Source organism: Lemur catta, chromosome 11, assembly GCF_020740605.2.
Source record: "Lemur catta isolate mLemCat1 chromosome 11, mLemCat1.pri, whole genome shotgun sequence".
Taxonomy (NCBI): Eukaryota; Metazoa; Chordata; class Mammalia; order Primates; family Lemuridae; genus Lemur; species Lemur catta.
The window spans coordinates 45,422,809-45,442,989 of NC_059138.1; the positions used below are offsets into that span (position 1 = coordinate 45,422,809).

General features: G+C 32.4%; 1 protein-coding gene across 2 annotated transcripts in view; it reads right to left on the reverse strand.

Annotated features, from left to right (window-relative positions):
• Positions 1-20,181, reverse strand: part of PCLO (piccolo presynaptic cytomatrix protein) — a 348,144-nt gene that overhangs the window by 70,132 nt on the left and 257,831 nt on the right. For both annotated transcript variants that reach the window (XM_045564481.1, XM_045564480.1), the window contains exons 11-14: positions 9,665-9,773; positions 9,056-9,123; positions 7,486-7,700; positions 179-229 (exon numbers count right to left, since the gene is read on the reverse strand). In XM_045564481.1, coding sequence (XP_045420437.1) covers positions 179-229; positions 7,486-7,700; positions 9,056-9,123; positions 9,665-9,773 — 443 coding nt within the window. The remainder of the gene's footprint in view (positions 1-178; positions 230-7,485; positions 7,701-9,055; positions 9,124-9,664; positions 9,774-20,181) is intronic.

Sequence of the window (20,181 nt, forward strand, 5' to 3'; positions counted from 1 at the left end):
TCATAAACCATATGTTCTATTAATATATTATTCCATAAAATTGCACTTTTCCTTTACAATTCTGTATGTGGTATAGAATAAGAAAGATTCTAATGGTGTTTTTATGATTTCAGTAGACCAGTGGCAAGAAACAGACAAAAAAGATAATATAATGATGACTTCTAAAAATCTTTCATACCTGAATTTCTCCCGTAATTGGATGAGAGACAACCTTTGTTGCATCAGTAGGCTGCAATATTAAAGAACATATATTACATTAATAGATAAACTCTTCATAAATTTATCATTTCAGCTTCCTTCTGAAATTAATTTCTATGTGGTCAGAGCACACTGCCTGGAAAATTTCATCCATTTGGCTGCTTTAGAATAATGGTGTCTACTTATATTTCTCAATACATATTTAATTTTATAGATACATAAACCTATTTTTCATGTTTGTAAGCCCGCTTTGAAGTTGTAATTTTATACCAGCAGTATTTTCAATTACTTAAGAAAATGAACTCCTTGGGGTGAAAGTACTTAATTTAAGTATTTACAGGTCTGAAAGATCTATATAGTAATGTAAAAGATACTGTTTTTATACAAGAACTGCCTAGGTGCACAGAAGGTATAAAAGTGCTTTCTTGCACTTCTTTACTGGATGCTCAGCACCTCCTTGCTCCCTTCCCTCCCAAGCAATCACTTCCATTAGTTCACACTCCTTAATTAAAATTCTATCCCTTCCCATACAAGTTCTCATTTCCTTAATAAGTTCCTTATATCAGTAAAGCCTCAAAAACAGCCAAGAAAGTCATTTGATAAATTAATGCATATTGCTAAATAAATGACTGATTGCTGACTTGTTAAATTTCCATGAAATATTTGTACAAAAGGAGAGAGAATGTCCCTGACCCCACATCTATAATAGAATTTCAGGCAATGTGGTGTAATATTTCCTCACTGTAGTAATATTTTTATATATGTATTTTATTATCAAGTCAAGGTAATTAAAATTCTGTTAATCCAATATCTTACACTTTTATTCAGAAAAAAATTATATAATTTGGAACCTAAAACAAAAATATTTTATTTTGAGATTTCTAGAGCATCAATTAAAATGATTTAAAATTTGTAAGAAAAAAACCTCTGTGTGTAATCTATATAATTTAAACATTTATTTAAATCATTTAGATTCATATTTTTTCTACATTTACTCAGAAGCAATAATTTAAATTAGAATATTATTAATGATTTAATAATTACTTATGAACAATCATTTAAAATGCTTAATAGATGTGTTTAAACATCTGTATGTATAATTATGATAATTTTAATTAAAATATTTTAGTTAGCATATTCTATTACATTAATAAGTTTTATAATTTAACAGTAAATTAATCTCATACCTAATGAAACAGAAGTTAACACTATTAATTCTTTAAATTACCTGAGGAACATATATTTGGATATAAATTATATTACCTGACTCGGAGAAATGCAAGCATCAGACAATTACTCTGTGTTTTTATAATCTCTCGATAATTTTCTTAGCATTGTAGGATTTGGAGAACAAATTGAAATATTGCCTTTTATGCATAATACATGTTGATGGGTCAAGAAATATTAAATTTACTTATTCATTTAGCAAAAATGTTTCAAGAAACTCTGTAGTTGCTAATGTTGAAGATGAAGTTGAATAGGTAGTATCCCCTCAAGAGTGTTAGCATCTACTGACAATAATTTTTCAATTAAAAATGTACATATGTATACATATAAAAAATAATCATATTTGATTAGTGTTACTACCAATAGTTAAGTAATCTCTACGCAAGCACTGTCCAGTGGAATATATTGTGAGCCTTGTAAGTAATTTAAAATATTCCAGTAGTCATAATAAAAATGTAAAATTAAGCCAATGAAATTTTATATTTTATTTAACTCAATTCATTAAAAATACTATCATTTCACCATGAAATCAATATACAAATTGTAATGAGATATTTTACATTTTTTGCATACCAGCTCTTTGAAATATTGGCATGTAATTCACATCCACAGGAGATCTCAATTAGGACTAGCCACATTTGTAGCACTCAATTGCCACAAGGCTAGCAGCTACTGTATTGGAGAGTGTAGCTCTATAACTTTGTATTTTAGCAAAAATACCGTAAAACTACATGGGCTCACAGTCTTGACACAGAATAGAATTAATTCATATCATAAAACCTATCAATAGCATTTCCTTAATGCTTGTCCCACTACACCTATTTTCATCTTCTAATCATTGTCCCCAAAGTTAACACATTACAATGAATCATATTTTGTACTCCCATAATATTACAGAGACTTACAAGTGACCACTGATGTTTTAATTTACAAACATTTATTTATCTTGTTACTGTTCTGTGCATGCCAATCTACTCCATGGTTAGGGAGCTGTAGAGAAAAATAAATGGTTCTTGGCTTACAGCACACTGGGAGGGTAGAGAAGTCAAACAGGTAACTATAATCAAGACATAAATTGTCTTAAGAGACACATAAAGTATCTGACACTTTGGAGGGATGAAGAAAGGATAACTTCTGACTTTAGGAAAGGATTAGAATACGTCAAGACTTCATGGAGGAAGGCTTCCTATTATTCTTACTTCATTTTTGCTTAAATCCAATCGCTGTCTCTTCATTACCTGTAAAATGTAGTGTAAAAGCCAGAAACAGCATATACATGATGTTCCCCAATTTATAGTCACCTTGGCTTCCACTTAATTTTTTATTCCTATTTATTTTATACACCTATGTTCTAGGCATGCAATTTTCTATTTCTGAAATTTTTTCATGTTGCACTCTGCTAGGAATGGTGACCATTTTCTCCCTCTTTACCAAAATTAGTTTGTTAGTTAAACACCAGGTTGCTTAACCCCACTCTCTCAGGTGCCCTCACTGTACTTCTTAATGACTTCTAACACTACACCGTCACTGATTCTTTTTACATATCATTCTTCATCTGTAATTAGATCAACACTTCTCAAACTTTAAGGGGCTCACACTCACTTGAAGAACTTACTAAAACCCAGGTTTCTGAGCCCCATTTCCAGCGTCTCTGATGTAGTGAATGTGGGGCTGGGAATTTCCATTTCCAACAAGTTTCAGGTGATCTTGATGCTGTTGGACTGGGAACATGCTTTAAGAATTACTGATCTACATTGTACACAGGCAAGGGATTTTTCCATCTTTGTATTTTAGATATTGAGCGTGACTCCTGACATTAAGGTAGCATTCAGAATGTCTGTGGAATGTAGGAATGAATTGAAAACTCAAATAGAATACCTATTGCAAGGCTATTAGTACAGATCTGGCAACACTGTGTTTACTGTAATAATCTCGCAAGAAAAACCATTTGACCAGGCCCTTTTAGAATCAGTAGGCTAGACCAAGGTGGGGCAGAGGACATTCCAAGTAGCAGGGACATCTTTTAAAATTTTGTACTCCCATAATATAATTGTGTCACAGATCTGATCGTTGGGGGGCAGTTCAAGAGGAAGAAAGAGACTTGTGAGTGGAGTTACTAGCAGTAAGAGAGACCAAAAATTACTAGAGACTTATTAGAAAGTTTGAATTCATAGGATTGGAATTCAGCAAATGATTAGATAGTATGAATCAAGAGATAAGAAGCAGCAATGGTGCTCTTAAATTGATGCTTCATTTCCTGGGAGGATGTGATGTTACTTGCTAAAATCAAGAAAATCAGGATGACAGACTTTTAGGTAGCTATAATGTGCTTGATTTGGAAACTCTGTTTTTCATAGTTTGTCATGTCTCTAGGTTTTCCTGGTGGAGATACCGAGAAAGTGATTAGAAATATCAGTCTATAACTCAGGAGCTAAAAATAAAATTGGAAATAATAAGCACATAAATGATGTTTGAAGGTACATAGTGGTTAAGATTGACCAAAAAGAGAGTTTAAGAGTAGAATAAGAAACAGGCCCTTTTGGAAACCCAGGGCCTGTATCTTATAGCTAATATAAAAAATAATCTCTGAAACCCAAAATATTTAGCTTTATATTTGAGATTAAGGACTCTGTGGATTTAGTGTGTGCTCCACCCCTTACAGTACCTAACAAGCAGTTATTAAACAACTACTGAATATATGAAAAATCTAATAACGTGAAAAATGTAAGCATTTATTCAACATAGTACTAGAAGTCCTAGCCAGAGCAATTAGGCAACAGAATTAAATAAAAGACATCCAAAAGGAAAAAAAGAAATAAAACTGTCCCTGTTTGCAGATGACATGATCTTACATATAGAAAACCCTGCAGACTCTACCAAAATACTGTAGAACTAATGAACAAATTCAGGTAAGTTGCAGGATGCAAAATCAACACAGAAAAATCAGTAGCATTTTAATATACTAACAATAAACTATCTAAAAAAATTAAGAAAACAATCCCATTTACAATAGCTACAAGAATATAAAAATGCCTAAGAATAAATTTAAACAAGAAGGTGAAAGAACTTTACACTAAAAATGATAAAATACTGATGAAAGAAATTGGAGATACAAATAAATGAAAAGATATCTCATGGATTAGAAGAAATAATGTTGTTAAAATGTCCATGACACCCCCAGTGATCTACCCCCAATGACATTTTTCATAGAAATAGAAAAAAAATCTTAAAATTTATATGGAACTACAAAATACCCTAAATAGACAAAGCAATCTTGATCAAAAAGAACAAAACCTGAGGCATTATGCTACATGATTTCAAAATCTACTACAAAGGTATTGTAATCAAAATAATGATGTGAAACGAAAGTAGACAGACATACAGACTAATGGGACAGAATAGAGAAACTTGAAAATAAATACATGCATTTATGATCAATTGATTTTCAATAAGGATGTCAAGAACACAAAATGGCACTAGGAAAACTGGACATTCACATGCAGAATGAAATTAGAATCATTTCATACCATATACAAAAATCAACTCAGAGTAAAGATTTATTATTAGCACCACCCTCTAACCAACTGAGCTAACCGGCCACCCAATCAGATTAAAGACTTAAACATAAGACATGAAACTGTAAAACTACAAGAAGAAAACATAAGGGAAAAGCTCTATGACATTGGTCTAAACAAAGATTTTTTGGAGATGACCCCCAAATCACAGGCAACAAAAGGAAAAATAGACAAATGGGATTACATCAAACTAAAAAGCTTCTGCACAGTCAAGGAAACAATCAATAGAGTGAAGAGAATGGGAGAAAATATCTGTAAAACATAAGTGTGATACGATGTTAATATCCAAAATATATAAGGAACTCAATAGCAAGAAAAAAAATAACCTGATTAAAAAATGGGCAAATGACCAGAATAGACATTTCTCAGAAGAAGACATACAAAGAACCAATAGTTATATGAAAAAATGCTCAACTCACTAGCCAGAAAAGTGCAAATAAAAACCACAATGAGATATCCCCTCACACCTGTTAGAATGTCTGTTATCAAAAAGACAAAAGGTAATACGTGCTGGTGAAGATGTGGAGAAAAGGAAACCCTTACACACTGTTAGTGGGAATGTAAATTGGTATGTCCATTATTGAAAATGATATGCAAATTCATCAAAAAGCTAAAAGTAGAACTACCAGATGATCCAGCAATCCCACTACTAGGTATACATCCAAAGGAAATGAAACCAGTATGTTGACAAGACACCTCACTCTCAAGTTCACTGCAGCACTATTCACAGTGGCCAAGATAATGGAATCAACCTAAGTGTCCATCAGTGGATGAATATGCAAAGAAAATGTGGTTTATATATGCAATAAAATACTATTCAGCCTTAAAAAAGGAACCCTGTCATTTGTGACAACATGGATGAACTTAGAGACATTATATTAAATGGAATAATTCAGACACAGAGAGGCAAATACCATATGATATCTCTCGTATGTGGAATCTGAAAAAGTTGCACTCATAGAAGGAGAGAGGAGAATGGTGGTTACCAGGGGCTGGGGGGAAGGGAAGGATCGGTCAAAGGGTACAAAATTTCAGTTACATAGGAGAAATAAGTTCGAAAGATCTATTAGACAACATGGTAACTAAACTTAATGACAATTACAGGCTTGAAAATTGCTTAGAAAATGGATTTTAAGTGTTCTCACCACAAAAAATGATAACTAGGTGAGGTAATGCATGTTAATTCGCTCAATTTAGCCATTCCAAAATGTATACATATTTCAGAACATCATCTTGTATATGACAGATATATATAATTTTTATTTGTGAATTAAAAAATAAAAAAAATGTAAATGTATATTGTATAATATAGTAAGTGCCAACTTTGAGAAGAAATTGTCTTCAAATACATTTAAATTATATTTTTATAACATGGAAACATCTATAGAACAGAATCTAGTACTAAGTATGTTGGCATTTTAGTTGACTAACATATAAATTATTTTAAAGTGATTATTAAAATAGAGCCTCCAGAAGGCAATTCTTCAAAATTAACACATAATTGCACATGGTAAAATGTAGCTGTGTTAAAATTTATTGTGAAATTTAGCTGTCCTTGAAATTACTTTGTTAGTGAAGCTTTGCTATATTTAATTTGAAATGAGTCATTTTATGATGCAATGATTAAGGTCAACCTACCTTTTTTTTGTTTGCTTCTAAATAAAAGGGATTTTTTGGGATGATATCTGCTGTATTTTTATAGTTAAACAAACTTTATTTTTTGATGTCCAGTTACTTGACATAAGCATAGCTTGTCTCTCCCATATATCTCACCACAAAAAGACAAACCTTTATTCATGTTTAAACAAAAGAATACTTTTTCCCATGTGTTTCTTAACCGTAAGTATAGTTTTTCTTAAAAATCAAACCTATGAGGGACAAGTTATAAAGTGTCTACATTTTCATCTGCTTTCTGTAAGGTTAAAAAATTAATTCTATGTTCCCTTTTAACTTCCCAGCAACTTTGAGATAACAGTTTTAGAAGCATTTATTTCAAATGAAAATTTGCATTAAGAAAAAAATTATTAGTATGGAATTGGGAATAAAATTCAAAATGGTGATGTCACTGATTTTTCTTGTTTCTTATTGTCCACTGTGTCCTTTTTACTTAAATATAAAATCTAATGTAATATATGTCTTTTTATTTCCAAAAAGATGCAAAGCTAATATTCTATACACAAAGAAGCTCAGATTCATGCAACCGCAAAGAGAAAGAACCAGGAAAAATGAAGCATGAAACATATTTTCAAGTTCTTCATAATAATAACTACTGAAATATTTTAAGAGATGTAGAAATACATCTTCTTGATATATCTTGATCAGTTACATACTCAGAAAAGGAAAAATGCTTTTGTTTTGATAAATCATTAGGAAATGAGAAATCACAAGAAACAAACTTTAGAAAATGATATTTTATTGCCTATCTCTGGTCTGAACGAGGAGTTAGGACACAAGTACGGCAGAGGTCATATTGCACATTTCTTACCTTGCTGCTGCTGTGCTTCTTTTTGCTCACCGAGGGTGACCCTGGTTGCCCAGGGCTGGGGACTGAACTGGATCCTGCTGATGTAGGACCTGAATGAACATGAGATCCTTTTTCGACGACTGACGATAGAACCAGTGGTGACTGCTGTAGTGAAACCTTCTGGAGTTCTGCTGCCAACTGCTTAGGATCAACCCCTGGGGATTTCGCTTTGTCCACTACAACAAAATGAAATGGCTTTATATATTTCTCCATTTCGCAGGTACTTAATACCATGGAACTATTCGAATTCTAGGTGACAAAGGCAAGATATTACTTATAAAATAAGCTAAATTTTTTAAATAAAATTAACTAATTACACCTTTACATATCCATTTCTAAGGAAGTCTAGAAGGCTCAGAGAAGAGTGACATGATGTTAAATTACAGAGGGATATTGAAGTTACTATACATCTTCAGAAAAATGTTTTTAATGTTTTACATAGAAAATTATATGAATGGTACAATATTCTATTTTACCTACTGGAACTTAATTTGTATGATTGGCTAATTTGTCCTTCTCTAAATCTTACATACTTCTCTAAGGCAAAAATTTCAATGAGTATGTTTACATTCATAAATATATTACAATTCCTATAGGACTTGGTGTGCTCTGTTTAGTACAATAACCCAGAATCCTAGAATTGTGGCTATAAACATAGGCAGTGCTCAATAAAAATTTATTAAACATAGAAAAAAGTGATAACTTTTAATCTTATGATGGATCTAATAAATTTATAGATTATATGTGTTATCTAAGAGTTAAATCTATTTCATCACGTACCTATGAAATGACATGTTGATTTTTATTATAAAAAGGCAATCAAAAGGTTCAGGAACAAGTGTTTTAAAACCTAGTTATACTAAAAATAATCAAGTATTTTCTAAAACTTTTATAAGACCCAGTCAGGCATAGTGGCTCACACATGTAATCCCAGCACTTTGGGAGGCCAAAGTGTGAATCTCTTGAGGCCAGGAGTTCAAGATCAGCCTAGGCAAGATAGTGAGACCCCTATCTCTACAAAAAATAGAAAAATTAGCCTAGCATGGTGATGTGTGCCTGTAGTCCCACCTACTCAGGAGGCTGAGGCAGGAGGATTGCTTGAGCCCAGGAGTTCAGACAGTGAGCTGAACTCTAGCTCTGGCAACAGAACAAGACCTTGTGTCAAAAACTAAATTAAAAAAAAAAAGGAAAAAATAAAAATTATATAAGACCAAAAAAATTGGCTCCATGCATTGCTTTCAGAAAATGAATTTCTTTTTAAAGGACTAAAACTATGAACTCATACAGCAAGGATTTAATATGAAGTTCTTTAATGGGTCTAACATGCAAATATGTGTTATCCTAGGATGATAAAAGCTACAATGCTTTTGATTTTCTTTATAATTACATAAATATATAAAAATTTATAACTGTAACTTTTGTCTATATCTATATTTCTGTGTGTATCTTCACCTACAACTACATCTGCCTCTGCAACTACTTTTCCATCTACATCTTTATGCAAAATTGCAAGCAGATTGCTTTTACCTACCAGCTTTTGGTGGCTCATGAAGCTCCAGGTGCTGGGAATTTTCAGAATCTGATAGCATATTGAGGTCCCTAAAAATTAAAACAAAACATTAAGAAAGATATGGAGGAAACGTGAAACAAAAGGCAATTTTTTTCCAACTACCTTGAATTTCTTTTTCAGTAGGTAAATGAGAAGTGGTTAATGATATAAAGCAACTCCAAAGCATGCTTACCCTTCTAACCCAGTATATATTTGCAATGCTGTTAAAAGTCAGAGCTGATAAAAATGATTATTTAAGGTGAAATCTTTATGAAATAAATGTAATTTCATCTTTAAATACTATACACATCCATGAAATCTAAGTGGGTTCAGGCTTTCATTTAAATGAAGTATGTTTCAATAAAAGCATGAAAGAAGAGAGCTATTGATACAATCAGAAACTAAATTAGCTGAATTCTTTTCTATGATTTCGACTTTGATTCCGAACACAAATCTATAAAACTCGTATTCACTTTATTTTCTAATTACAGAAAATCTTGCTGACTGGCAAAGGTTCCACCTTAACAATTTTAAATTAAAAGAGCCATGAATAGCCAAAAAATGGAAACAGAAAGATGGGGAAAAACTCACAGTCTTACACATATTTCTGCTTCCCCACTTTGCTGACTAATGATACTCTGGACTTCTTCATATGTTTTAGAAGTTAAGGAAATTCCATTCCATTCCAATACTTGCATTCCTAAAAAGACAAAATGGGATATAAAATCAAACGTATTCTATCTCTAGTGAGTACATAGGGCATAGAATCCATTTCTTTGCATTTTCAAAACCAACTCAGCACACCATTTCAGAGAACATCAATTCAAAGTTCTCTGGAACATTTATATCAAAACCATTATGTAGCTTAATCTCATCAACTTACCTGAGTACATAAAATATATTTAATGCAATGTGCAAAGTTTTGCTTTTGAAAATCTATTAAATATTATCAAATGCATGCATTTTTTCACACTGCTATAAAATTATTAAAGATATATTACATACACCAATTTTGTATAGGAAAAAAAAACCCAAGCAATTACAACCACCAATATAATTTTCCTGTGGGGAGCAAGCTACTAGAAGAGTGTAAAACTCTATATTCTAACATGGAATGGGAGTGGTACAAAAAAGTCATTAGGATTTCCTTGTGAAGCTCCCCTTCAGAAACTGCTGTAGCTTTGATTTTCCCCAGGTGGAGTAGATTGCCACTTTATGTCTTGTTCTTCATGGCATGTCAGACATTCCAGAGTAGAAGAGTAGCAGGCGTGTTACAGGAAGGGCAGCTGCACAGGTCTGTGACTGTGCAGTAGTACAAGACCCTGTGCTATGAAAGGCCCCACACTTGGTTTAATGGTCTACTGTTGTCATTTTGAAATTCTTAATAACGTTTGAACAAAGAGCCCACGTTTTAATTTTGCATTGGGTCCCGCAAATTATGTAGCTGGTCTGGACAGGGCATTTTATATTTCCTCTCTATCTAGAAAGATAATTTCATACAAGAAAGAGTAACACGTTAATATTTCAACATTTTACATCTATTTCTTTGATCCATTTTATATACGCTGTCGTAATAATTTAGAGGTACGTTTTTGGTATGACTCACATTGTCCTAATATATGGCTATGTGAGCTGGATATACATTAGATGAAATCATCCAATGTAGTGCCCAAATATTTGTGAATGCTATCAGTTTTACCTGAGACAAATATCTATATGTCATAACCATGATATAATTTAAATCAAAAGAAATAATTGTTGAACATTTAGGTTTTTAATGTGTTTCACAGATGCCTTTGTGAAATTCCCTATTGCTCATCATTGACTTCAATGGGAAATTCTAATCATGGCATAATTGTATCTTTAAATCCTGCCATTTGTAACAATGTGGATGGTACTGGAGAACATTATGTTAAGTGAAATAAGCCAAGCACAGAAAGACAAATCTTGCATGTTCTCACTCATATGTGAGAGCTAAATATTAAAAATAACTGATTTCATGGAGACTGAGAGTAGAATGATAGCTGGGAGGGGTAGCAGGGAGGGGGCATAAAATAGGGATGGTTAATTGGTGCAAAAATATAGTTAGAAAGTTAGAATGAACAATATTTGATAGCACAACAAAGTTACTCTATTCAACAATAAGGGTATACTTTAAAATAACTAAAAGAGTGGAATTGGAATATTCCTAACACAAAGATAAATGCCTGAGGTGATGGATACCCCAATTACCCTGATTTGATTAATTCACATTGTATATCTGTGTCAAAACATCATGTGTCCTCTAAAGATATACAACTATTATGTACCCATAATAATTAAAAAATAAATGGTTTAATGATCATGATATACATTGAAAAGCATATTGTCAGTTGCAATTAAGGGAAATGCTTTTACCCTATTGTTAGTTAAATGGCAAAAGAAGTCCATAAAAAGGCTCACAATAACACAAACAGGAATGACTGTTCTATAACTTACTGCAAGAAAACTTTATCTTCAGATGGGCCTTAGGTTTATTTCAACAATCCCAGGCTGTTGTACACATAAAATGAGAAAATTATGTAAAAAAAAGACAGTGACAACACTACTAAAGAAAAACACAGTATGCTGAAAGATGAAAACAAAACAGGTTTTCTTTGGTCAGGAGAAAGAGTACATTTATGAACAGATGACTCTGAATTGAAACATTAATGATGTTATAATTCAAAAATTGCATTGTCACATTTCTGCAGGAGCATATTCTATGAAAAGAAATAGTCACATTATTTTCATGCTTTTTTCTGCTGGTTTTACCTGTTTATTCTTTACATCTTAAAATAAGGGGCAAATCTGCAAAATATAACTATCAGTCAAAGGAAAAATGCTTTTAGTCATAAAAAAGGGAAACTATTTAGTTTTGTTAATAAAATTGCTGAAAAAATTATACAGACAAGCAGGGTCTTGCCTAGATATATACCTGACACTATGAACTACCTGATCTGCTCTGTCCCCCACAGGCCAGCAGAATTTCTTTTCCCTCCCCTCAGTTTCCCATCAGAGTCGGATCAGTGCTGCAGTTCAAAAGATTGAGCCAATTCTTTTACCCTGGCTTGGTACCCATGGTGAGACATTATGCAGATGACTACTTGAACATAGTCATTTCATGAGACTTTCCTTTTCTACTATCTGACTTCCTACAAATCCTACAAGAACCATATTAAAATAACAAATGAAATATAGGTATGACAATTCACTCTTTATTTCATAAGATAGTTTTAGTAGTTGTGAAAATTAAATATGTGATTTCAAATATAATGTATTTGAAAAATATTTGTTAACTGTAAAATCCTATAAACAATTTAAAAATGCATGCAAAAATTTGTTGAAACTCATTATGCTCTGTGGAAGTTAATAAAGTGGTATTTTATCATTTAATAGGTTTGAATTAAGTATGTTTAATCTTAAGATATTTTTTTACACTGTGTTTTAGAAAGATTTCTGGAAGATAGTGTACATATGAATGATGTTTGTTACTTAGTATTATGAATAAACTTTTGTATTTTCTTCATATTAAAATTATAACATATTGTGTGGTATATATTGGTCAAGGTTGGGACTGATACACAGATGATACTTTAATTCTATCCGTTGAAAGTACCTATCCTAATAGCTTCTAATAACTCAACCAAGACATAGTCTGGATGTGCTGTACATACAACAGTGATGATTTATTGCTCAAAATCTCATACTTTAATATTAAACATCAAAATAAGACAATGATGAGGTAATTCTAGAACTTTAAAAACTTCACAGAAAACATTCTTAAGTATATGTTTCATAACTTCTAGGTTCACTTAATTTTGTATACTCCCTAAACTGGCAAAAAGCTATTATTATCCTTGTAATACAAAATTTCATGTTATGTGATTTCTCAGTTTATATTTAATATTTACCATTACATCAAAAACATCTTACTGCTTAAAATTATTCAGTTGGTGAAATCCTATAGATCACTGTATATCAAACACATATCACACAAAAGCTCATGACTTTTATTCATTCCACAAGTATCTTTCCAGTACCTCATATCTGGCAGGAACTACACAATTTATCACCTTTGTTTAACCTATGTCTAATATTTTATGTTGTTATAAAAATTAATTAAAATCATACTGTACTAGAAAAAAATTAGAAATATCTCGGCAATAAGTAAAATAAAGGTGATTCTCAGAAGAGGAAATCCAAAAGCATTGCAAGTATATGAAGAAAAGCCCAGATCCATTAGTGCTTAGGAAGTGCAAATTGAAGCAATAATGACATAATACCTAATTGTCATCAGATTGGGAAAAGTTAGGAAACCAGAAAATGCCATGTGTTGACTAGGTTGTAGGATCAGGGCACCGTGACTTAATCAAGGGAGACTACTTGCTAGATGGTTGTTCTAGTTTATTCCCACTCTATGATGTGAAAATACTATTACTATGAATGGATTAAAGAATAAAACAACTTCTTATTTATAAGTTATAAACATGTAATTATTTTATTGAGAATGCAGATGAATATAACCATTCTGGAGGGCAGTCTGGCAAAATGTAGTTAAGTTAAGCACATGTACACACTATCACCTAGAAATTCTCGAGTATCTATTTGTGAGGAGGTGGAAATATCAAGAGAAATGGGCATTGAGAGTGAAGTAAACGAGAATGATGTCAGAGGTTGGAAGTAACAGAACATACTAGGTATTAACACTAGAAGGCGGATTCATCTTAAAATCTTTGGCAGGTTAAAAACAAGTGAGAAACAGATTCTGATCTATAGGGCAATGCCATTCATGCCAATTTAAATAATATGCACACAAGCTAACATTCTATATTTTATGAATAAATAACAAGCATCTCATAAGTTGTAATAGTTGCTCACAGAGAAGAGAGGGGAATGGGAAAAGAAAATAAGATAAAATGAATGAGTTAATAGATAAATGAATAAATGAAAAACACACACATAGGGCTGGACCTTACATGAACCGACGAGGCTGCTGTGCTATGAAATGAGAATATGATGCAGCTGGAAACCCCCCTAGCCCCCCCCAAAAGCTCAAACCTAATTAAAAATATATATACCATAAATTCTTTGTAATGCGTTTTACATCTTTTCCACATTAAGATTACTAATCATGACTACATAGAGTAATTTCCTAAATTTGGACACTTTCAGGAGTCTTCTATTACATAAAGCAGCAGTGGCAAAAGATCAACTGAACTTGCCACCTCCCCTGGCTGAATAAATAGTGAACACACCCCGCAAGCTGGCTTCAGGGTTCCAAACAATTGTCCACGTCAGTTATACTAATTGCTCATTCTATCTATGTATTGAGAAATACATAGATAGATGGATATTTTTATAGTTTACAAATTTAATCTATTTATAGATTAACATGAAAGGAAGAAAGGTAAGGAAGAAGGATGGAAGAAAGGAAGGAGGAAAAATGAAGGATGAAAGAAAGGAAGGGGTACAAAGAAAGGAGGGAGGGAACCTTTGGTAAAGGGAAAAATATTTGAATAATGTCTTGCTTATTTACAGGACAAGGAGACACACTCAATTATGATAAGGCATTCAAAACTCAGGTATATTTTCCTGAAAGAACTCATCTGCAAACATAACTTATTTTTTATTTTTATTGATACATAATAATTATGCATATTTATGAGGTACATGAGACATTTTGATATATAATACAATGTGTAATGACCTAATCAGGGTAATTATTAATAGGATATCCATTACCTCAAATATTCATCATTTCTTTGTGTTGGGAACATCTCAAATCTTCTCTTCTAGCTATTTTGAGATATACAATAAATTATTGTTAGCTATAGTCACCCTACTATGCTATTGGACACTAGAACTTATTCTTTTTCTATCTACCTGTATTTTGTACCAATTAACTAACCTCTCTGTATTCCCACCCCCAAACTCTTCCCAGCCTCTGGTAATCACAACTTTTTTTAGCTTCACCATTGTCCAGTTCCCACTGTATAGGGACCCTGAGACACACTGGTAGGGAACCCTGTTTCCCTGATCTACATGAATGAATGATGAATTCAAAATTACCTCACAACCTGGATAAGGGCATAAGAATAATTTCTATTAACTTGGACACTGGCTCTTAAGATATACAACAAGGAAGATAATCTGAATTTCATTTTACTGGAAATGGAATCTGAATTGGTTTAAAAATATAATAAAATATTTTTTAATAACTCTAATAATGATGCTTTCAAATATAACTCTGCGTGTGATGGAAATCTGCCTCTCTCTAAATAAGCAGCATACACACTATTTTCATAGAGATAAATATTTTATCTATCAGAAATGTGTTTTATGAACCACCTTGCAGCTGGTGGCTAACTGTTGACATTTTCTCTTTATCCTCATCAAATTGTGTTCACATGTAGCTTGGTTATTTACTAGCTGTTGTGCCCTTGAGCAAGATGGTTAGTCTACCATCCTTGACAAGCAGACTGTACTTGCTAGACGACTGCTCTAGTTTACTTTACTCCATGACAGGAAGAATACTATGACTGTGACAGAATGAGAAACAAAACAACTGCTTGTTTACAACTTATGAAAATGCAATTTTAGGGCTGCCAGCTTATATGAGAAATTTGAAAAATACTTTAAGAATCCTAAATTTTCCATATGGCTTTAAATTATTTTCCTTATCTACCACTTTTCTTCTCATACTATAGTAAATGCTCAAGCATAGAAATCATGTCAGCTAATTTTTCTTTTTTGCATCTTCCACATTTCCTCCCAAGGCCCTCTCAGTGGCAGTAGTTCAGGCTCTTCTGATTGGTCTTGGCTCCCCAGGGCTCCTTTGGTGTCACCCATCTCTAGTTCTTCCCTGGGCATTGCTGCATTTGTTCCTGAATTAGCTAACTCAGGGGTTGGGACATCCAATCTGCAGTTTGAATATAACTTTGGTTTAAATATGCACGCCGAGCAAAGTACCTAGTGCTAATGCTGTCTAAACCCAAAGTTGATTTAAATCCAAAATGACAAGATTATACTCTATTAAACTATACATTTTAAAAATATGTGATGTCACAATTTCCTCTCTCTATAATATGAAGATAATAGAATTTTAAACTCATTAGAAATTTTAATGCAAATTCTATAAGTGCATATTCCTCCAAGTCTTACTTAGTACCATTAAACATACATATATAGGAGATTTGGGGGTAACTTTCTACTCTTTTGCTTTAAGCCACTGTATATTTTATATCAAATATAAAATGAATGAAACAGATTGTTACACTAACTTATATTTTATGATAATGTATTCCATATCCATCCTTGGGGGGGACTGTTGACAAGAATTCTTTAGAGAAATGTTATACAGCTTGGACATATTTAAAATAGCTCAGAATTAGAGAAGTTAAATTCTATATTTGAAACTGTTCTTGAACAATTTACTTTTCATGTCTTTTCTTTCACTCATACTTTTTGTGAAGAACAAGCAATTAAAATCACCCAAGTATGGCTTAAATGTATAAACTCCCAAATGAAATTGAGTTTTATATAAATTTTTAAAACTTTCCACCATGTTTTGAACAGAAAAAATATCTAAGAAATATCAAAGACTACAGTTGAACTGTCCAAGCTTCTTTTCTAGGTCTGAGCACATCGAAAGCATTTAAAATCAATGGCTTCTTCACTCACATATATAAACTACATTTAGCTCCAATCATTAAAAAAAAAGTACAATTGTAAAGTAAACAGATTCTCACATACTGTGGAGTATTAATGGTTAACAGTAAAAATATACTTCGTGGAGGATTTCATGAATCCAATGTGTTGTAAAAGCACAAGTCACCACCATTCTGTAGACTGTTACAAAGCAAGATCCTTGTAGATGTTCTTGTTTTAATCTCTTATATTACGTATTTTAAAAGCGGCACCTAAAAAGTGACATAACTTGTCTAATATCATGCACTTAACAGTAGTGTAGATATATGAACCTCAACCAACTCCCAGGCCAGTGCTTGTATTGGTAATTAGGAAAACTCATTCAATCTATGCCAATGAAATCTACATGCTAGTCTACCTGAATACAATGTTCAAATATGTACAACCTTAGCACGAAGGACACATATTATTTATAATGCCACTGTAATTAGAACAATGCATGATAATTTAGAAATTGCATTAATTATCTATATGCCAATATTATTTGAAGACTTGGACATGCAAAAACTGAAGACATTATTGAACACACAGAAAGTTATTGTGGGATATATCATTTTACGGTGGGTAAACAATGATAGTTTGGAATGGATAAAATCTCATTGGGTCCCTCATCTTTATTCTCCTTCCCATTGGCAGAAAAGAAGACAATATCACATTTCTCCAGGCACATTGGTGGGAAATTATACTGATCTCTGTTGGGAAGGGAAATAATATAAGAAGAATGAAAGGAATGGGAGGTAGAGAGTGTCAGTTCTAGGGAGGAGATGGTGGTTTGAGGTTCCAAAGGAAGTAGAGACTGGCCTCCTGCTTGCTCACATAGTCCAGGGAAAATGGCATTTCCTCAAAGAAAAATTGCTACAAGGTGCCTTTAGAAAGTTGGACCCTAGATTCTGTGACTCTCAATGTAGACAAAACTACTCTTGTGAAAACTTGTGCGCAAGTAAGGGAGCCACCCATTCTGAAGGAAGTATGCTGGCTTTGACATTGTACTCTCTTGGTGTGGATCAATGTACAGAGGCCCAAACTCCATTGTTGTAGAATGAGTAATACCTTCGTTGGGAATTTCCTCAGCGCATGTGGAGAAGGAAACACCAAATGATGCATGTGATTTAATTTCTTACCAACAGATGCAGGGAAGATTGGAACTGATTACATTTGATTTACAGAAAAAATAATGTGTTCTTGTACTCCAATATGACTGTTGCAAATTCATGCTTTTTAAACATACTTAAGGTGAATAAGGGAATATAATTAGCTATGATTTGTGGACAAACTTGAAGAAGATTACCATGATAAGATTCTGTTTCTAATCACTATAACCACTAAAATAATCTAGTATTCCAGTCCAGTATTTCCTATAAGGATTGGTATAGTTGCCAAAAGTCACTCTAGGGCCACCATTTATTGTATTTAGAATTTTATATTATTTGAAACAGACTAAATCAGAAAGTGCCTGAATGAGGCAGAAGAAGGGGTATGAGTATGTTACTATAATTTTACTGATCTCAAAAAATAATATAATGTGGAGTTATCCCATAATAATCATGAAATGTCATCTCTCTTGAAGTAGACTGCAGCTTACAAGTTTAAAACCTTTTCTTAGTTTAATTTCCCAATTTATTTTGTGAAAATGCTTGGAGTGGATGCTTTTTATTAACTTTCTACTAAACTTATATTAGCAGATTAATACTATCTGCTATGGTTGGAATGTCCCTTCTAAAAGTCACATTGAATTTTAATTGCAAATGTAATAGTATTGAGAGGAAGGGCCTTTAAGAGCGAAGTAGATTTTAAGGGCTCTGCCCTCATGAATGAATTAATACCATTATCACAGGAGTAGGTTAATTATCACAAGAATAGGTTCCTGATAAAAAGAATGAGTTCAGTCCGGGTAGGATATATCACTGGGATGAAACACTGTTTCAACATACACAAATCAATGAATATGATAGTCCACATTAACAGAATGAACAAAAACCATAAATCATCCCAATAAATGTAGGAAAGCATTTGAAAAAAATTACACATCATTTCATGATAAAAACTCTTAACAAATTACATGTAAAAGGAATATACCTCAAAATAAGAAAGGTCATATATGAAATGCACACAACTAACATCGTATAAAATGGTGAAAAGTTGAAAGCTCCTCCTCTAAGACATGGATATGCACTTTCACCACTTCTATCCAACATGGTACTGGAAGTCCCAGTCAGAGCAATTAGGCAAGAAAAAGAAATAAAATACATCCATATTAAAAGGAAAAAGTAAAATCATCTCTGTTCACAGCTGAGATGATTTTATACATAGAAAACCCTAAATGCTCCACCAAAATACTGTTATAACTAATAAAAAAATTCAGGGAAGTTACAGGATACAAAATCAACATACAAAAAATCAGTTGCATTTCTGTACACTAACAACAAACTATTTGAAAAAGAAATCAAGAAAACAATGCCATTTACAGTAGCTACAAAAATTAAAATAGTTAGGAATAAATTTAATCAAGGAGGTGAAAGATCTGTATACTGAAAACCATAAAACATTGATGAAGGAAATTGAAAAGACACAATAAAGAGAAAAATATCCCATGCCTATGGATTGGAAGAATTAATGTTGTTAAAATGTTCACACTAACCAAAGTGACCTATAGATCGAATGTAACTCCTTTCAAAATTCCAATGACATTTTTTCACAGAAATAGAAAAAAAAAATCCTAAAATTCATGTAGAACCACAAAGTTTCTGAATAGCCAGACCAGTCTTGAGAAAGAACAAAGTAGAGGCATGACACTTTCTGATTTCAAATTGTATTACAAAGCTATAGTAATCAAAACAGTATGGTACTAGCATAAAAACAGACTCATATACCAATGAAACAGAATTGAGAGCCATGAGTAAGTCCACACATATATGGTCAACTAATCTTGATTGGGGGCACCAAAAATACACAATAGAGAAAGGAGAGTTTCTTCAATAACTGACATTCGAAAAATTGGATGTCCACATGCAAAAGAATGACATTGTATCCCTATCTTAACACCTCTCAGAAAAATTAAATTGAAATGGATTGAAGACTTAAATATAAGATCTGAAATCATAAAACTCTTAGAAGAAAACAAAGGGAAAAAACCTTCCTGACATTTATCTTGGCAATGGTTTTTTGAATATGACATCAAAAGTACAAGCAACAAAAGCAAAAATAAACAAGTGGGATCACATCAAACTAAAAAGCTCTGTACAGTAAACAATAAAAAAAAAACAAAAAACAAAAAGGCAGCTTATGCAATGGGTGAAAATTTTTGTAAACCATATATCTAATAAGGGGTTAACACCCAAACTATGTAAGGAATTCATATAACTCATAAGCAAAAACAAAAA